This window comes from Physeter macrocephalus, chromosome 16, assembly GCF_002837175.3.
Source record: "Physeter macrocephalus isolate SW-GA chromosome 16, ASM283717v5, whole genome shotgun sequence".
Taxonomy (NCBI): domain Eukaryota; kingdom Metazoa; phylum Chordata; class Mammalia; order Artiodactyla; family Physeteridae; genus Physeter; species Physeter macrocephalus.
In genome coordinates, this window is record NC_041229.1 from 103,554,714 (window position 1) to 103,573,749 (window position 19,036).

Consider the following 19,036-nt stretch of genomic DNA (forward strand, 5'->3'; position numbering starts at 1 on the left):
CTTAACGTTTACATTTAAGTCTGATCCATTTTAAGTTAGTTTTTTTGTATAAGGTGTGAGGTAGAGGTCCAGCTTCATTCTTTTACATGTGGATATCCAGTTGTCCCAGCACCATTTAAAATTTTTTTTTAATTTTTAAAATTTTTATAGTTTTAAAGGTTGCTTTCCATTTACACATGTTTAGAAAAGAGAATGCCAGATGTTTCTGTGTACTAGTGGATACCTGTTTGCATCTACTCTTGCACCATTGTCTTTTTTTTTTTTTTGGCCACGCTGCAGCTTGTGGGATCTTAGTTCCTCGACCAGGGATTGAACCCGAACCCTCAGAAGTGAAAGCGTGGAGTCCTAACCACTGGACCGCCAAGGAATTCCCACCATTGTCTTTTCTACAGCTAACCATCTAGGAGAGTATAGTATAGTATGGTATGGTATGGTATGGTTATGGTATGGTATGGTATGGTATGATATGGTATGATATGGTATCTGTAGCCCTTCATCTTATCTGTCAGTACTTGAGTTAATCTAAATATTCCATTTATGTGGCTGTTTTTACCATTTAATATAGTTAATTACCACCTGACCAGGAGTGGTAAATATTTTTTTAAGGCAGTTTTTAAATTTTTTTCTTTTTTTCGGCTGTGTTGGGTTTTTGTTGCTGTGCACAGTGTTTCTCTAGTTGCGGCGAGCAGGGGCTACTCTTCGTTGCAGTGTGCGGGCCTCTCATTGTGGTGGCTTCTCTTGTTGCGGAGCACGGGCTCTAGGTGCACGGGCTTCAGTAGTTGCAGCACGCGGGCTCGGTAGTTGTAGCTCACGGGCTCTAGAGTGCAGGCTAAGTAGTTGTGGCACACGGGCTTAGTTGCTCTGTGGCATGTGGGATCCTCCCGGACCAGGACTCGAACCCGTGTCCCCTGCATTGGCAGGCGGATTCTTATCCACTGCGCCACCAGGGAAGCCCCTAAAATTCTTTTTATTATTTGAATTCTGGAAAACATGAGTTTGCTGTATAGTTTGGTAATCTAAATAGAATAAATGATAATTGGTTATTCAGGAGTAAAACTCACTATTAACCCTGGAAAGTACAAATTGCTTTTGAGTGAAAATGTGGTTGGCATAGATTTCATAGTTCAGTTTGTGCCTGCTATTTACTGTGACACTGGGTTCAGCAAGGGCTGGTGTCTATGGGAGGCCAGAAACATCCTTTAGGTTGCCAAAAAGCACCTAGAATTAAAAAAAGCACAGCATGCTAGTTAAACCGTTTAGAATTATTTGGTAATGTTGGTAGGCTGGAGGAGATTGGTGGCTGCTTTCCTTAGTGTTAAAGTGGCATTGCCTTTTGAGTTTCATCTGTAGCAGATTGTGTCATTGACTACTTATTTCCAGGGTTATTTTGAGGATTGAATATGTTTTTTAAGTACTTAGAGATTTGCCGTAGATGTTTACTTTCACCAGGGTTTACATATAGATAGGAGAATGGAGGGGGGGAAACCCTTATCCTTGACAGTGTTAAAACCAACACAAATAATTTCACATTACTGCTGACCTCCCATGCAACAATCAAAAGAAAACAAGAATTTAATTTTTCTGTAGTCCTTAAGAAATGGGCATAGCTTGGCTGCGGCAGGAGTTTTCCTTATATCCTTACACTTTCCATATTGAAAGTACAAATGGAAGAATCATTCTTCTTGAATATAGGAAAAATAAAAGCATGTAAAAAGAAAGAAGAGACAGAGAACTTCTGGCTACCATGTTAGAAATGTTGGGATAATCAAGATGATGATGTCTTGACTGAAAAAGAGTCAGTAATAGTTGACCTAGGAAATGTTAAAGTTTGAAAATATGACTGGGATTTTTTTGATGTGCATATTAGAATTTATGCAAAAGAATGCTTTCTTTTCTCTTTTAAATTGAGGTATAATTGACATATAATATTATATTAGTTTCAGGTGTACAACATTCAACATTTGTATACATTGCAAAATGGTTACCACAATGGTTCCTTACCATCTGTCACCTTACAAAGCTAATACAGTATTATTGACTATATTCCCCCATGCTGTACATTACATCCCCATGACTTGTTTATTTTATAGCTGGAAGTTTGTACTTCATAATCCCATTCACCTGTTTCACACCACGTCCACCCCTCTGGCAACCACCAGTCTATTCTGTTTATGACTCTGGATTTTGTTTTGTTTGTTTTGTTTTTTAGATTCCACATACATGCAGTGTATGTCTTTCTCCGCCTGATTTATTTCACTTAGCGTCATACTCTCAACCCTCACGTTGCTGCAGATGGCAAGATTTCATTCCTTTTTATGGCTGAGTAGTATTCCATCGTGTGTGTGTGTGTGTGTGTGTGTGTGTGTGTGTACACATATACCACACCTTTTTTTTTTTTTTTTTTTTTTTGCGGTACGCGGGCCTCTCACTGTTGTAGCCTTTCCCGTTGCGGAGCACAGGCTCCGGACGCGAAAGCTCAGCGGCCATGGCTCACGGGCCCAGCCGCTCCGCGGCATGTGGGATCTTCCCGGACCGGGGCACGAACCCGTGTCCCCCGCATCGGCAGGCGGACTCCCAACCACTGCGCCACCAGGGAAGCCCGACCACATCTTTATTCATTCATCCATCAATCAAATCGACACTTAGATTGCTTCCATATCTTGGCTATTATAAATAATGCTGCAGGGAGCATAAGGATGCATATATCTTTTCTTTTTAAAAAATATTTGTTTATTATTTATTTTTGGCTGCACCAGGTCTTCCTTGCGGCACGTGGGAAATTTAGTTGCAGCATGTGGACTTCTTAGTTGTGTCATGCAGACTCTTAGTTGCATATGCGGGCTTCTTAGTTGCGGCATGCGAACTCTTAGTTGTGGCATGCATGCAGGATCTAGTTCCCTGACCAGGGATCGAACCCGGGCCCCCTACATTGCGAACACGGAGTCTTACCCACTGGACCACCAGGGAAGTCCCGCATATATCTTTTCAAATTTTTTCAAATATTTTCGTTTTCTTCGGTTAGATACCCAGTAGTAGAATTGCTAGATGATATGGTAGCTTGATTGATTGATTGATTGCTGCATTGGGTCTTCATTGCTGCACGTGGGCTTTTGGGGGCTACTTTTCGTTGCGGTGCGCGGGCTTCTCATTGCACTGGCTTCTCTTGTTGTGGAGCATGGGCTCTAGGCACGCAGGCTTCAGTAGTTGTGGTACACGGGCTCAGTAGTTGTGGCGCACGGGCTTAGTTGCTCCGCGACGTGTGGGATCTTCCCGGACCAGGGCTCAAACCTGTGTCCCCTACATTGGCAGGCGGATTCTTAACTGCTGCACCACCAGGGAAGTCCCAATTTTTTTTTTTTTTTTTTTTGCCATGTTGTGTGGCATGAGGGATCTTAGTTCCTCAACCAGGGATCAAACCCACACCTCCTGCAGTGGAAGCATGGAGTCTTAACCACTGGACGGCCAGGGAAGTCCCTGTTATCTTTTTGATAATAGCCATTCTGACAGGTGTAAGATGATACCTTACTGTGGTTTTGGTTTGCATTTCCCTGATGATTAGTGTTATTGAGCATCTTTTCATGTGCCTCTTGCCACCGGTGTGTCTTTTTTGGAAAAATGTTTATTCACATCCTCTGCCCATTTTTTAATCAGTTTGTTTGTTTGTTATTGAGTTGTATGAGTTCTTTATATATGTTGGATGTTAACCCCTTATCAGATAAATTATCTGCAAATAGCTTCTCCCATTCAGTAGGTTTCCTTCTTATTTGGGTGGTAGTTTCCTTTGCTGTGCAGAAGCTTTTTAGTTTGATGTAGCCTCATTTGTTTATTTTTTTGTTTTGTTTTCCCTTGACTTTGGAGTCAGATCCAAAAAAAATTTGCTAAGACCAATGTCAAGGAGCTTATTGCCTATGTTTTTTGTTGTTTTTTTTTTTGCGGTGGGCGGCCCTCTCACTGTTGTGGCCTCTCCCGTTGCGGAGCACAGGCTTCGGACGCACAGGCTCAGCGGCCATGGCTTACGGGCATAGCCACTCCGCGGCATGTGGGATCTTCCCGGACCTGGGCACAAACCCGTGTCCCCTGCATCGGCAGGCGGACTCTCAACCACTGCGCCACCAGGGAAGCCCTTGCCTATGTTTTCTTCTAGGAGTTTTATGGTTTCAGGTCTTACATTTAAGTCTTTAACCCATTTTGAGTTAATTTTTATATATGGTGTAAGATAGTGCTCCAGTTTCATTCTTTTGCATGTAGCTTTCCAGTTTTCCCAACACCATTTGTTGAAGAGACTATCCTTTCCCTGTTGTATATTCTTGCCTCCTTTGTCATAAATTAATTGATCATATATGCCTGGGTTTATTTCTGGGCACAAATGAATGCTTTCTAAAAGTGATTATTGTGGGAAACTACATTTATTCCAATGGTATTGTTCCTGCTTTTTGACATACTTGGAACTCATCTTTTGGCGTTCTCTTCAAAGACACATATATGAAATAAGGTGAGGAAGAGAACTGAGTGGTGTCTTCTAAAAAACAAACCCATTTAAGAAATTGTCAGTGAAAATACTACCCCTCCTTTCAAATATAAAGGTAACTAAAAATATTTTGAGCAGTGATGGCATTTTTAGAGTGAGAGGTCTACTAAAATTAGGTCTTTGGGCCTTTGAGCTGTGATTTATGGCAACAAAGTGCTAGGTAAGAGTGTTATAAAGTTTTTTGTGTTTTTTAAAAAATATTTTATTTATTTATTCTTTTTGGCTGTGTTGGGTCTTCATTGCTGCACGTGGGCTTTCTCTAGTTGCCCTGAGCGGGGGCTACTCTTCGTTGCAGTGCGCAGGCTTCTCATTGCAGTGGCTTCTCTTGTTGCAGAGCATGGGCTCTAGGTGTGCAGGCTTCAGTAGTTGTGGCACGCCGGCTCTAAAGCGCAGGCTCGGTAGTTGTGGCACACGGGCTTAGTTACTCCGCGGCATGTAGGATCTTCCCGGACCAGGGCTTGAACCGTGTCCCCTGCATTGGCAGGCTGATTCTTAAGCACTGTGCCACCAGGGAAGCCCAAGAGTGTTATAAAGTTTTTTGCCAAATATGGAAAAGATATCAGGTATCTATCAGTGTTTCTACCTAAAACTGGTAAATTGAATCTTGCTCTCCTCTGGTGTGTAACAGTCAATTTTATATCCTGTAGTTTTTATTCTTATGACTTATTTCTGCCTTTTCCCTGATCCCATTCCCTAAGAGACCTTTCTACAGTGTCTCATTTTCTTATGTGTTTATATAAATTCAGGTGCCATGTAATCAATTCTAGATCATCAATATCTAACCTTAAATTCTAGGTTTGGTTGTTCTTAGCACATACTGGAGTAGGGCTACTTTACCATTCATTGCCTCCCACGTGAATTGTCCTATGTGTATGTATTCAAGAAACTTGAGCAAATTTTAACACTGGCTAAAGTAAAATATACCAAAAGGTAAATTTGCAGCATAAGCAACATGTTTTCTTAAAAAAAAAAAAAGCTTACAAGATTATTCACCATAACATTCACCTGTTTAAAGTGTACAACTCAGTGGTTTTTAGTATATTCAGAGTTGGGCAAACATCACCACTATCTAATTCTAGAACATTTTTAATTGCTCCCAAAAGAAACCCATACTGTTAACAGTTACTTTCTATCTCTCCCTCTCCCCAGCCCATTGCAACCATTAATCTACTTTCTATCTCTGTGGATTTGCCTCTTCTGGACATTTCATGTAAATAAAATTACGACTTTTTGAGGGCTGTGACCGAGTCTGGAGCTGCCCCAGGAGCCGGATCTGTCGTATCCTCTCTCTTCCACTTCCTGTTGCAAACAATAAAGGCCATTCATACAGTAAAAAAAATAAAAATGCGATTATGGTCTTTTGTGTTTGGCATCTTTCACTTAGCATGTTTTTAAGATTCTTCCATATTGTAGCACATATCAGTACTTCATTCTTTTTTATGGCCAGATACTATTCCATTGTGTAAATATACCACATTTTGTTAATCCATTCATCAGTTGATTGACATTTGGGTTGTTGCTGCCTTTTGGCTGTTATAAATAATGTTCTGCTATGAACATCTGTGTACAAGTTTTTGTAGGGACGTGCGTTTTTAATTCTTTTGGATATATACCTAAGATTAAAATTGCTGGGTCATATGATAACTTACTCTGTGTTTAACTTTTTGAGGAACTGCCAAACTGTTTTCCAAAATGGCTGCAACAGTTAACATTCCCATCAGCACTGTATAAGGGTTCCAGTTTCTCCACATGCCCTCCAACACTTGTTATCGTCTACCTTTTTGATAATAGCCATCCTAGTGGGTGTGAAGTGGTGTATCGTTGTGGTGTTAATTTGTATTTCCCCTAATGACTAATGATCCCGAGCATTTTTCATGTGCTTTTTGGCTATTTGTATATCTTTCTTTGGCAAGACATTATCCTTAATGCTAAGTATTGATGGTCTGCTGTTTGGAATACTATTGTTTAGATTAACTTTCTTTATCTGCTGTAAAAGAGTTTCTGTTTCATTAATAATTCAAATGTTTTAGTCTATTCTTGAAGGTTGTTTTAGAAAGCTAATCTAGAAAGGGCCTTCCCCATGAAAAAATTACATTTTGTATCCTGTCCTGTAATGTCTGTGAAGACAGTTTAAGCAATGATAGACAAATAAAATGTTTAGTAGACCCGATTTGGGTCATATTTTCGTTGTAAATTCATATCTCTAGTCTCAAAGAGTTAGCAGTGGTAAAATTTACAAGTAGGAAACCTAGTGACTCATTTAAAATTTTGTACATTCTGAGAATATTAGCTGATCTTTAGCTGAGAAAAAGATCTATAAGGCAAGGAAAATTGATGCTTAACATAGCAACTGAAAGGCATGAAATAGTACATGATTTCATCCTTATGTCCCTCTCTCCCCAGCGTGGTACCATGCGACGACGCTATGAAGATGATGGCATTTCAGATGATGAAATTGAAGGAAAAAGAACTTTTGACTTGGAAGAGAAACTGCACACCAACAAATATAATGCAAATTTTGTTACTTTTATGGAAGGAAAAGGTCAGTATCATTTGGGTTCAGACCTGCAGCCCCTTGATGTAGGAAATTGTAGACTCTAGGAGCTGTGGGCTCAGCATCTCTGCAGCCAAAATACTGCCTATTGATGCTGTGATGCTATTTATCTGTATTTTCTCTTACTACTCAATGCCACTCATGCACACACCCCCGCCCCAGCCCTCCCACCCTGTGAGTCATTCTCTGCTATATTGGAAAAAGCAAGCATTTATTAGGGCAAGAATGTTGGAATTTTTCTCTAAAGGCCTCTTCCTTCTTCTTCTCCTCCCATCCCTTGGTTTGGGTTTAATTAAGAATAGTATAAGAAAAATCCTTTTATGCATGTACCTGCCCCACCAAAACTGAGCTCCATGTGTATCATGCAGCTTTGTTCCTTGGCAAACTGACAAGGATGTCATGGTATGTATTGTAGTGGACAGAGTTACATATTTAGGCTATTAAGTGACAGGGTGATGATTTCTGCTTAGGATTTATGAGATGACTCAATAGTACCATCCCCTGTTGGTTAAATTCTGAATTGTTATGGAAGTATAGATTTAGCAAACCCCTTGAGCCCTGCTTCTCAGTGTGCTCTCCCTATACCTTAAGAGATGCTTCTTAATAACAAGCATGTATTATCTAACAGCAAAACTGTATACACAGAAATAGCAAATACCATCTCTACCTTATTACTTAGGATCCTTTTTATGGTCCTTTTGTCTTTTTCCAGCTAAACCTTTTGCCCTTCTAACAATTGTTTTCCTGTGGTGACAGATTTTAATGTAGAGTATATCCAGCGGGGTGGCTTAAGAGACCCTCTGATTTTCAAGAACTCCGATGGACTTGGAATAAAGTAAGTGTTTGCTGTTTGTTTGGATGTGGTTGCAAAATGGCCACGTTACACCCAGGGCTATAGACAATGCAGTATTGATAATCCAAAGCATAGATCATTGAAAATATCTAAAAGTGTGTTGTTACAGGTAAGTGAGAAAATACAGATGAGCTGTAAAGAAAATAAATTTAAATCTCCTAAAATCTACCACCATGAGATAATCCCTATTAACCTTCTCTCATATATTTTTTTTCCTATGTATATATGTGCATATATATACATTTATATTTAAAATATATTTTAATCCTCAATATGAAGATTGATATGTTTTGACTGGGGAGTTCTTAGTTCTTTAAGAAAAAACTCACCTGACTAGAGTAGTTGTGCTTCCCATTATACTTACTAGTGTTTGTTTCATAGGATGCCAGATCCAGACTTCACTGTGAATGATGTCAAAATGTGTGTGGGTAAGTATTAAACTTGAGGCCTTTGAGTGTCTTTGTGGCAAAGATCTAAGATTTACAACTGAGTCTTAAATCCCTTACTGAGATTTAAGGCTTAGGAACATTGAACTATATATTTGATTGAAGTATATACTACTTGAAATAGTTTCTTGATTAGAAACTACTGTTTAGCAACTGAGGATTTTCTCAAAGGCAGTTACAGAAGTTGCTTCATTTATTACTATTCATTAGACATACAACATCTGAACATCTGCTTCTTTCCTACCTACTATTTTTATCACTGTGCATCCTTCTCTCCATGAAGAGCCTACCTTCCAGGGCAAAATTTCAAAAGTGAAATTTTATATCTCTGAGCCAAGAATGAAACTTCATTTATGATTCTCTTCCTTTCCCTAAAAGCCATGGAGAAATTTCCAGGAAATTTTCACCAATGCTACATTTGGTAACTTGGCTAAGGTTTGAAACTTTGCAAGCTGAGAAGTAGATTCATTAAAATTTCTCTTCATCATTTATTGGTTAACTTGAGTCTTAATCAGAATTGTATTTCTTTTCTTCTTTTTTTTTTTTTTGGTTGCACTGGGTCTTCGCTGCAGTGTGCGGGCTTCTCTAGCTGTGGCACGTGGGCTCTGTAGTTGCAGTGCGCAGGCTTAGTTGCCCCATGGCATGTGGGATCCTAGTTCCCCGACCAGGGATCGAACCCTCATCCCCTGCATTGGAAGGCAGATTCTTAACCACCGGACCACCAGGGAAGTCCCAGATTTGTATTTCATTATATTGAAAGTTTAGAGGGAAAAAGCAAATTAGAACAGTCTAATTAAAAACGAAAACTTCCTGGGGTCAGTAAGGGTTTGGTCAATTTTCTGCAGATCATTGGTGTTCAGTGCGGCTCTGTGACGTGTCAGGATCCTTAGGAATTCAGAGAGTTATTCTCCTGTACATGATAAGGCAGTAAAGTGGATTAAAATATTTTAGAAATGTTTCTGACAGGACATGAAACAAAAGAAGTTTTCAGATGCTTTCCGCCTAACACTACAACTTCTATTATGTTTTGTCCTCTATGCTGAAGCTCCAGTGCAGTCTCTCCCTTTGAAATTACGTATTGCAGTACTGCCTCTTGGCCACTTGAGGGCTCTTTTTAGACAGCTGGATAACTTCCGTTTATCCAAGGGATAAATGTCCTAGGTAGAGGAAGTTTCTCTAATTCCCTGTATTTTTCACTCCCCTGCCTGTTTCTGTGTTAGATTCCAGCTATCTGCCTGTCACTGTGTATTTCCTATTACTTAGCACAGTCTCTGGAGTATAGTAGGTACTCAGTAAATCTGTTTAGTAATTAAAATGCTTTCCTACTCTTCACAAGGCAGGGTTCTCAGGGGGCCTCGGAAAACCTAGTACTTGAGTACTTATCGGTCCATCGCTTGACTTTTCTTTCCTAATGGACCTCCAGGAAGTAATTCCTTGGATCCACAAGTTAATGGACCACCACAGCTTTTCGCTATTGGTCAGGCATTCTTAGGGGTTTGTGGTCCACAGATGACCTGCATCAGAATCATCTGTGATATTTGTTAAAAATATAGACTTCTAGATCCTGTCATAGACTTACAGTATCCAAATTTCTGAGCTATACAGATATAAGGACTGATTCACTCACTAGCCTTCTTTTGCATTCCTTCTCACTTACCACTTTCTCATGTCCTCAGTATGTTTTCTGCTAATAGTGGTCTTTAGAGCCCTTCCTAACCTTATATTTTCCAAATAGACCTGTGGATGGTCACAGATATCTTTGTTGTGATTTAAAATAAAGCAGTGATTATATTTAAACTGACAGACTTATCAGAAATTTCAAATGATGATTGTTAAAATGCAGTGAACAACATATTGGTGATTACAGTAATCCATTTATACTAAATGTACTTTGGCTGATCCATTCTTCTTTTCTACCTAAAGTAGCATGTTACATCTCCAGTGTCAGTTCATGTCCCCAAAAGATAGTACACATGTTCTATTGTGTAAACTTTATATAATGGGATATATTGATTTTAAAGTGTGGACTCAAACAAAACTGGCTGGTTTCAAATCCCAGCTCCACTAATTACTACCTGTGTAACCTTGGGCAAGTTACTTAAATGTGAAGAACAGTGTCTGGCACATAGTATGTGCTCAGTAAAAGTTAGCTATTACTATGACTGTCATTATTTTATCTGAGTGCTCTGGTAGCATTGGCAGAGTGGAACTGTGTTTGCCTTATCTACATTCCTAAAGGAAAGCATTCACTTTTTAATTTTTTTTTAAATTATGGTAAAATACAGATACCCTAAAATTTATCATTGTAATAATTCTAAAGTATCCAACTCAGTGGCATTAAGTATATTCACAGTGTGCAACCATCACTAATACCTACATCCAGAACTTTTTCATCACCGCTAACAGAAACTCCATACCCATTAAGTAGTCATTCCCTGTTCTCTCCTTCCCTCAGGCCCTGGCAACCACTAATCTACTTTCTTGTCTCTGTAGATTTGCTTATTTTGGATATTTCATGTAAATGGAATGATAAAATATGTGTGTATTTGTGTATGGCTTCTTTCACTTAGCATAATGTTTTTGAGGTTTATCTATGTTGTAGCATATAACAGTACTTCATTCCTTTTTATGGTTGAATAATCCATTCATTGTATGAGTATACCACACTTTGTTTTTGGTTTTGTTTTTAATTCCTTAGTTTTTCATTTATTTATTTGGTTGTGCCAGGTCTTAGCTGCAGCATGCAGGCTCCTTAGTTGTGGCATGCATGTGGGATCTAGTTCCCTGACCAGGGATCAAACCCGGGCCCCCTGCATTGGGAGCACAGAGTCTTTAACTACTGCGCCGCCAGGGCAGTCCCACCACACTTTGTTAATTGATTCATCTGTTGATGGACATTTGGGTTATTTCCACCTTTTGCTGTTGTGATTTCGGGCAGCTAAGAACATTCATGTGTAAGTTTTTGTTTGAACACTTGCATTTGATTCTTTTGGATATATACCTAGGAGTAGAATTGCTGGATCATGTGGTCATTCTCTGCATAATTTATGGAGGAGCTACCAAAGTGTTCCCATAGCACCTGCACCATTGTACATTCCTGCCGGTACAGTCTGATTTCTCTGCACCCCTGCCAGCCCTTGTTATTTTCCCTTTTTTTTAAAATTTAAATTGTGGCCATCCTAGTGGGTGTGAAGTGGTATTTCAAGGCAGTTTTGATTTAGTGTTTGCCTTTTCTTCCAAATGATGAAAAGTAGGTTCAGTCCGTTGTCTTACATTATCAGTTATCTTTTTATGTGTATTCTGCCATATCTGCTTCATTATGGCCATATTCTTGTCCTCTTGCCTATTATGTCTTATCTCTAACTAGACTCTAAACTCCTTGAGGCAGGGGACCAGGTCCTAACACTGTTTGGTATATCCACCAAGCCAGGTATATATAGTAGGTGTTTGTTAGTTTCTTACAAATTGAACAGTATTCTTTTTAAAAAAAAAAATTTATTTTATTATTTATTTTTGTCTGCGTTGGGTCTTCTTTGCTGCGCGCAGGCTTTCTCTAGTTGTGGCGAGCGGGGGCTACTCTTGGTTACGGTGCACAGGCTTCTCATTGTGATGGCTTCTCTCCTTGCGGAGCATGGGTTCTAGGTGCTTGGGCTTCAGTAGTTGTGGCACACGGGCTTAGTTGCTCCACGGCATGTGGGATCTTCCTGGACCGGGGCTCGAACCCGTGTCCCCTGCATTGGCAGGCGGATTCTTAACCACTGCACCACCAGGGAAGCCCTGAACAGTATTCTTAATATTTCAGTGGCAACTTTTTATTCTCTCTCTCCCCTCCTTGACCACCATTTTCTTAACTTTTTAGGTGTACTGCCTCTCCATATCTTCTCTTATGCTGTTGCCTCTACTTGGAATTCTCTCTGTTGAATCTTGTTGAAATTCTGTTTATTCCTCCAGGCTCAACTCAAATGTTTCTTCTTCCCCTTCCTTTTTTTCTTTTTTTAAATTTATTTATTTGGCTGCATCGGGTCTTAGTTGCGGCATGCGGGATCTTCGTTGCAGCACGCAGGCTCTTCATTACGGAGCGCGGGCTTCTCTCTAGTTGTGGCACGTGGGCTCTAGAGTGCGCAGGCTCAGTAGTTGCAGCGCGCGGGCTTAGTTGCCCTGCGGCATGTGGGATCTTACTTCTCTGACCAGGGATCGAACCTGTTCCCCTACAGTGGAAGGCGGATTCTTAACCACTGGACCACCAGGGAAGCCCCCCCCGCCCCTTTTTCTAAAATCCTTCTCTGGTCAGTCTAGTTTAAAAAAAATTTTTTTTAAATTTTTCTTTTATTTTTACTGCTGTTTCACTGAGCACCTATTTTGTGTCAGACATTTTACCTCATTGACTAAATCCTCAAAATGGCCCACAAGGTGATATTATTCCCGTTACAGAAGAAGATATTAAGGTTCAGAGAAGTTAAGTAACTTGCCTAAGTAATATTAGAGCTGAGGTTTAAACTTGGGTCTCTAGCTCTGAGGCTATTGTTTTCTCCCCCCTGCTATTTTATGCTGCCTCTGTGACATTCTGCTTTTTGTTGTGGTTGTTATAGTTGGTTGAGAATCTGATGTACATCTTTGTATCCATTAAGATGTCTTTATCATTCAGTAAATATTTATGGAATGAATGAAATTTCTCATCTATGAATGGTACTTAGTATTTAAAATTGTTAGGATTGAGTGAGATGTTGAATGTAAGATTCAATGCCAGGGCTTCCCTGGTGGCGCAGTGGTTAAGAATCCGCCTGCCGATGCAGGGGACACGGGTTCGTGCCCCGGTCTGGGAAGATCCCACATGCCACGGAGCGACTGGGCCCGTGAGCCATGGCCGCTGAGCCTGCACGTCCGGAGCCTGTGCTCCGCAACGGGAGAGGCCACAACAGTGAGAGGCCCACGTACCGCAAAAAAAAATATATATATATATTCAATGCCTGACCATATAGTAAACATGCCATAGGGAGTGATTGTTGTTTTTAATATTAACCATTGTCTTTGTCATTCTTTATGATTTGATTTTCTGTTGATTACCTTGAAAGTGACAGCTATAGCCTATTAGTGAATACTGTAAAGAAGAAAGGATAGTTTACTTTCACTTGTGTCTTATATTCTTAATATATTTAAGGATGTTAGTGGCTCAGTAGAGATGATCAATGCATCTTTCATGGCAGGGAGTCGTCGGATGGTGGATGTCATGGATGTGAACACACAGAAAGGCATTGAAATGACCATGGCTCAGTGGACACGCTACTATGAGACCCCAGAGGAGGAGCGAGAAAAACTCTATAATGTCATCAGCCTAGAGTTTAGCCACACCAGGCTGGAGAACATGGTGCAGCGGCCCTCCACGGTTAGTCTATAATCATTTTCTCCACATTGTCTTTGTCACCAAGAGGGTTGATTATACACTGGGAGAATTTATAACTTCTTAAACATACCAGGATAAGGATAAACAAGACAATTTGATAAGAATAACTTGTATTTTTAGAAGGTTCATCATTTTCCAACATCACTTAGTTTTTGATAGGGAGAGGCCGTTCTGATAATTTAAGAACATTGGCCTTTGCTTGTAATGGAGAAAAGTCTTAAATTCATTCTGATAAGAACTGTGAATAGGAAGTTTGCCTAATAAATTTCTATCCTATAGGTTTATACTTGCAGAGATGCTTGGGAGAAAACTGATTTAGAGCCAGGTGATTGTATGAGATGGTTTCTCGAGTAGATTCTGTTGGATGACTAGTAGCAATAAATTGACAACCCATCCTGAGGGGAAGTTAGTTTTTGATGCTTAACTTTCCTGAGGTAGATACTGATTTAACCCATCTCTTATGAAAGTGGCTGTCTACAGGATGCTGAAAACACTCTCATTTCCCTAAGTGGGATTGGTTTCACTTTTAAAATATACCTAGTCATTTTTCGACCACTTTTATTCCTGTCTCAGAACTCACTTGAGTCAAGTATTCCACCTGGAACGGTAGAATTTGGAATGTACTAATGGAAAAAATGTACATTTTTTTGAAGTCAAGTTCTCAGTGTTTTATCCTATCTCCATTTAAATTATCCTAATTGTACCCTTTGACTTTCAAAGTTGAAATGTGGTATTAATGGGTTATAATACTGTTTTATATATACATTTATATATAAAATGTATATATACATATATATATATACATATACCTTGACTTTCAAATTGTACCCTTTGACTTTCAAAGTTGAAATGTGGTATTAATTGGTTATAATACTGTTTTATATATACATTTATATACATACATACCTTCAACTTACTAGTTAGTTGCATTGTTTTTATCACTAACACATTGGTATGTACAGACCAAAGGGAAAATGTTGTCAGTGTTATGTGAAGAGACAGTATAATTTTTGTCATTGTTTCTTGTTATTGAAGATGCTACAACAAATACAGAATTTCTCAAGAAAACTTTTCCCCCCTAAAATGACAAAAATCCTTTTTATATTGTCATTTGTTTGGTCATGTGGAAATACAGGAAGACAGGTGGTTAGAATTTAGCCTTGTCATTAGCCTAATAAGGTGTACTTAATAAATAAAGAATTCAATAAGAGAGATAGTAAGAATCACAATAACATTGTTTATAAATGTGTTCCTTAATAGTTTTAGAATTTCAGTTTAAGAGTAGTAAGATTGTAGCTGTAAAAGTAAAACTTGGCCTGGATCATACTTTTCCATTCTTAAAATTTAGAAATGTGTTATTCACACATGAAGCCTTCTTTGTAACATCCTTAATTTATTCATTTTGCCCCTAGTTTTAATGATAAAAATGCTACATCATTTTATAAAAATTAGAAAAGTACTCCACCATTAATTGGAGGACTAGAACCCATGGAAGAGCTCAGAAATAGAAAATTTTCTAGAGGGCAGAGAACAGTGCACCAGTATCTTCTAGAGACCTAAAACAAGGCCAGAAAGATTGAGTGAGCTATTATTACCAAAGTCACCTCCTAAAAGGAAGCAAGCTTTTTATGACCTTGCTATATAAGCAGCAACATTCTTTTTCTACTAGGGTGTTATTTATTTACTGGGGTATTTTCCCCCAAGGTATATCCCTCCATTTATCTAGGTCTTTTCTAATATATCTCAATAATGCTTAATTAAAAACCAACTTTATTGAGGTACAATTGATACACAATAAAGTGTACCCATTTTAAGGGTACATTTCAGTGACTTTTGACTAATGTATTCATTCATGTAGTAATCTTTTACATAAACTACATAATTTCTTGTTCACTATGATCTTCACACCTTCAGAGTGAGCTTATTGGTTTAAGTGTCTGCTACATGCTAAGTGCTGTGCTTAGGTGCTAGAGGTACAGTGGAAAACAAGATCATTCTTGTCCTCAAAATGCTTATGGTCTCATGGGGAAGAAAGACCAGAGAATTGGCATTTATAGAAACTACAATGTGGTAAGTGCTTCAAAAGTGAATAAGTACGGAATGTTGTGGGAGCCAGTAGGAAGGACCCACCTAACCTAAACCGGAGGAGAATTGGGTGAAGTTTTTTGGAAGAAGCGGTACCTAGGCTTGACATGAAAGAAAAAATGAGGCACAGAGAAGGAAGACCAGAATCCCAGGCAGGAAGAATAATATGTGCAAAAGTAGGTGCAGGGAAAGTAAGGTGGGCAACTTTTTTTAAAATAAATTTATTTATTTTATTTATTTATTTTTGGCTGTGTTGGGTCTTTGTTGCTGTGCACAGGCTTCCTCTAATTGCGGCGAGCGGGGGCTACTCTTCCTTGTGGCACGCAGGCTTCTCATTGTGGTGGCTTCTCTTGTTGAGGAGCATGGGCTCTAGGCACACGGGCTTCAGTAGTTGCAGCACGCGTTCTCAGTAGTTGTGGCTCGCAGGCTCTAAAGCACAGGATCAGTAGTTGTGGCGCACGGGCTTAGCTGCTCCGCGGCATGTGGGATCTTCCTGGAACAGGGCTTGAACCCATGTCCCCTGCATTGGCAGGCAGATTCTCAACCACTGCGCCACCAGGGAAGCCCAAGGTGGGCAACTTTTAAGTGCCCATTGTGGGTGGTAGCATAAAGTGGGATTCTCTAGTGAAGAGAGAGAGGTGATTTCTGCTGTCATCCCGGCAGTAACTTAGAAGTAGATGAAAAATAGCAGCAGATGTAATGTGCAGATTTGTTTGGTGATGGGGAAGTTAGTTCGTGGAAGGCCATGAGCTGTTTTTGCACAGTGTATGAATAGATTATGTCTTAGTTATTAAACTTCTTGCCAGTTTGGCCCTGTATTGTTACGGGACAGGTAGAAACTGTGATTATCCCTGCTGGAGACTTGCTGTCATATGGATGAGGCCATTTAGCAAAAGGCCTATCCAGAGCCTAAAGATTAACCTAAGAAAAAAGTATGAACACCTTACCATAATATTCTCTTGATAGTCAGATAATACCCAATAATATCAAATAAAGGGAGGCCAGAGAGTGACTTATTGCTGCAGGTGAGAAATTCTAGCCAGAGAAGTTCATCTATCTCTGAGTGAACACTTGACAAAAAATACTCATATGTGTTCCTAACTTTTCCTCTCCCTATCCAGATATAAGAACTTATAGTGAGTATATTGAGCGACTCACAGTTTTTCTGTGTTCTGTTAAAGGCTTTCCAAAGGACAATACCAGGAGATGGGAGAAAACTGGCCACTACATTAAGAGAGCAGAAAGTAGATTTTGTTTGATAGAAAGAAGAATCTGGGGCTCATTCAGTGTTCTTAGTCCCAGTGGATGCTTGGTTAAAACTGTTGGATCCCTGAGTGGAAATTCTTTGAAATGGGGCAGCAAGTTAACCTTCATAGTTGTTCCTCATCTTGCTTATTTAAACTTGTATATCAGGACTTCCCTGGTGGTCCAGTGGTCAAGACACCGTGCTCCCTATGCAGAGGGCCTGGGTTTGATCCCTGGTCAGGAAACTAGATCCCACATGCTGCAACTAAAGATCCTGCATGCTGCAACTAAGACCCAGCACAGCCAAATAAATAAATAAATATTAAAAACAACAACAACAACCTTGCATATCATCGGTGACCCCTTCCAAACACTCTCCCACAGTTTACATCTGAGTGTCCACTGGACATTTGCCTCATATCATTATGCACAGATTGTATGCATTTATCTAGATCTATGTTTTAAGGAAATAAATGATCAAATATATACATACATAAGTTATAAAGCTTACCAGGTACATGTTTTTTATAGCCATAAGTTAGATACTTGGAACACCAGTGCTATGCTGAATCCATGGTTATTTGACTCACACTTTATCTACCTAAGACTGTTTCTTGGAGTTCAGTGGTTGGGGGCAGTCATTTGAAGGTACAGGGCACGTTACAGTTCAGTGTAAAGTGTTTAAATAAGTTCATACTGTTTTTATTTCTCATTTCTTTCAGCACATATTGGGTTGGCCAAAAAGTTTGTTCAGGTTTTTCTGTACGATGTTATGGAAAACCTAAACGGACTTTTTGGCCAACCCAATATTTAAAACAGATTCCTGGACTTCCCTTGGAGGTCCAGTGGTTAAGACTCCGTGCTTCTACTGCAGGGGGCACGGGTTCAATCCCTGGTCAGGGAAGTTCCCCATGCCGCATGGTGCGGCCAAACAAACGGATTCCTAAACTCTGATGACATTATTTCAAAAAAATTTTAACATGTATTTACATGTAATCCTCACAATATTCCTTTGTGGTAATTATCCTTATTTTACAGATAAGTTCCAGAGGCTCACATATGATCTTCAGAAAACAAGATAGGCCTGGAACTTCTGATTCCTAACCCAGTAGATTCTATAGCACATTGCTCATGCAAGCTACAAACCCCTACTGGAATTCTTCTCCCCTCCCCTCCCCTCCCCTCCGCTCCCCTTCCTTTTTTTTTTTTTTTTTTTTTTTTTTTTTTGTGGTACGCTGGCCTCTCACTGCTGTGGCCTCTCCCATTGCGGAGCACAGGCTCCAGATGCGCAGGCTCAGCGGCCATGGCTCATGGGCCTAGCCGCTCCGCAGCATGTGGGATCTTCCTGGATCAGGGCACGAACCCGTGTCCCCTGCATCGGCAGGCAGACTCTAAACCACTGTGCCACCAGGGAAGCCCCTCTTTTTCTTTTAAATTTATTATGTTAACCATTTTTCTTTAATGATTTTATTTTTTTTAGATTTATTTATTATTTATTTATTTTTGGCTGCATCAGGTCTTCGTTGAGGAACGCAGGATCATTCATTGCAGCATGTGGGCGCTTCATTGTGGTGCGCGGGCTTCTCTCTAATCGTGGTGTGCGGGTTTTCTCTTTCTAGTTGTGGCATGTGGCCTCCAGAGCGCGTGGGCTCTGTTGTTTGCGGCACGCGGGCTCTCTAGTTGAGGCGCAGGAGCTCAGTAGTTGTGGCACACGGGCTTAGTTGCCCCACGGCATGTGGGATCTTAGTTCCCTGACCAGGGATCGAACCAGCGTCCCCTGCATTGTAAGGCGGATTCAAAAAAATACAGCTGATTATACTTCTCTCCTCTTCTTTTTTCTTTTCTCTTCTCTTCTCTTTCTTTCTTAAATGGTATCTTAGCTGCTCTAACAGTATTTATATCTTTTGGTAAGTTTATAGGTACC

At 39.9% G+C, this 19,036-nt stretch overlaps 1 protein-coding gene across 5 annotated transcripts in view; it reads left to right on the forward strand.

Moving 5' to 3' along the window:
* Nucleotides 1–19,036, forward strand: part of KDM2A (lysine demethylase 2A) — a 106,794-nt gene that overhangs the window by 54,002 nt on the left and 33,756 nt on the right. For 3 of the 5 annotated variants that reach the window (XM_007109546.4, XM_024133109.3, XM_007109549.4), the window contains 4 exons: nucleotides 6,932–7,070; nucleotides 7,839–7,917; nucleotides 8,317–8,363; nucleotides 13,586–13,764. In XM_007109546.4, coding sequence (XP_007109608.1) covers nucleotides 6,932–7,070; nucleotides 7,839–7,917; nucleotides 8,317–8,363; nucleotides 13,586–13,764 — 444 coding nt within the window. Of the gene's footprint in view, nucleotides 1–279; nucleotides 424–2,271; nucleotides 2,296–6,931; nucleotides 7,071–7,838; nucleotides 7,918–8,316; nucleotides 8,364–13,585; nucleotides 13,765–19,036 lie in introns of those variants that run through there. The other 2 variants (XM_007109547.4, XM_055078723.1) reach the window with 2 other exon arrangements.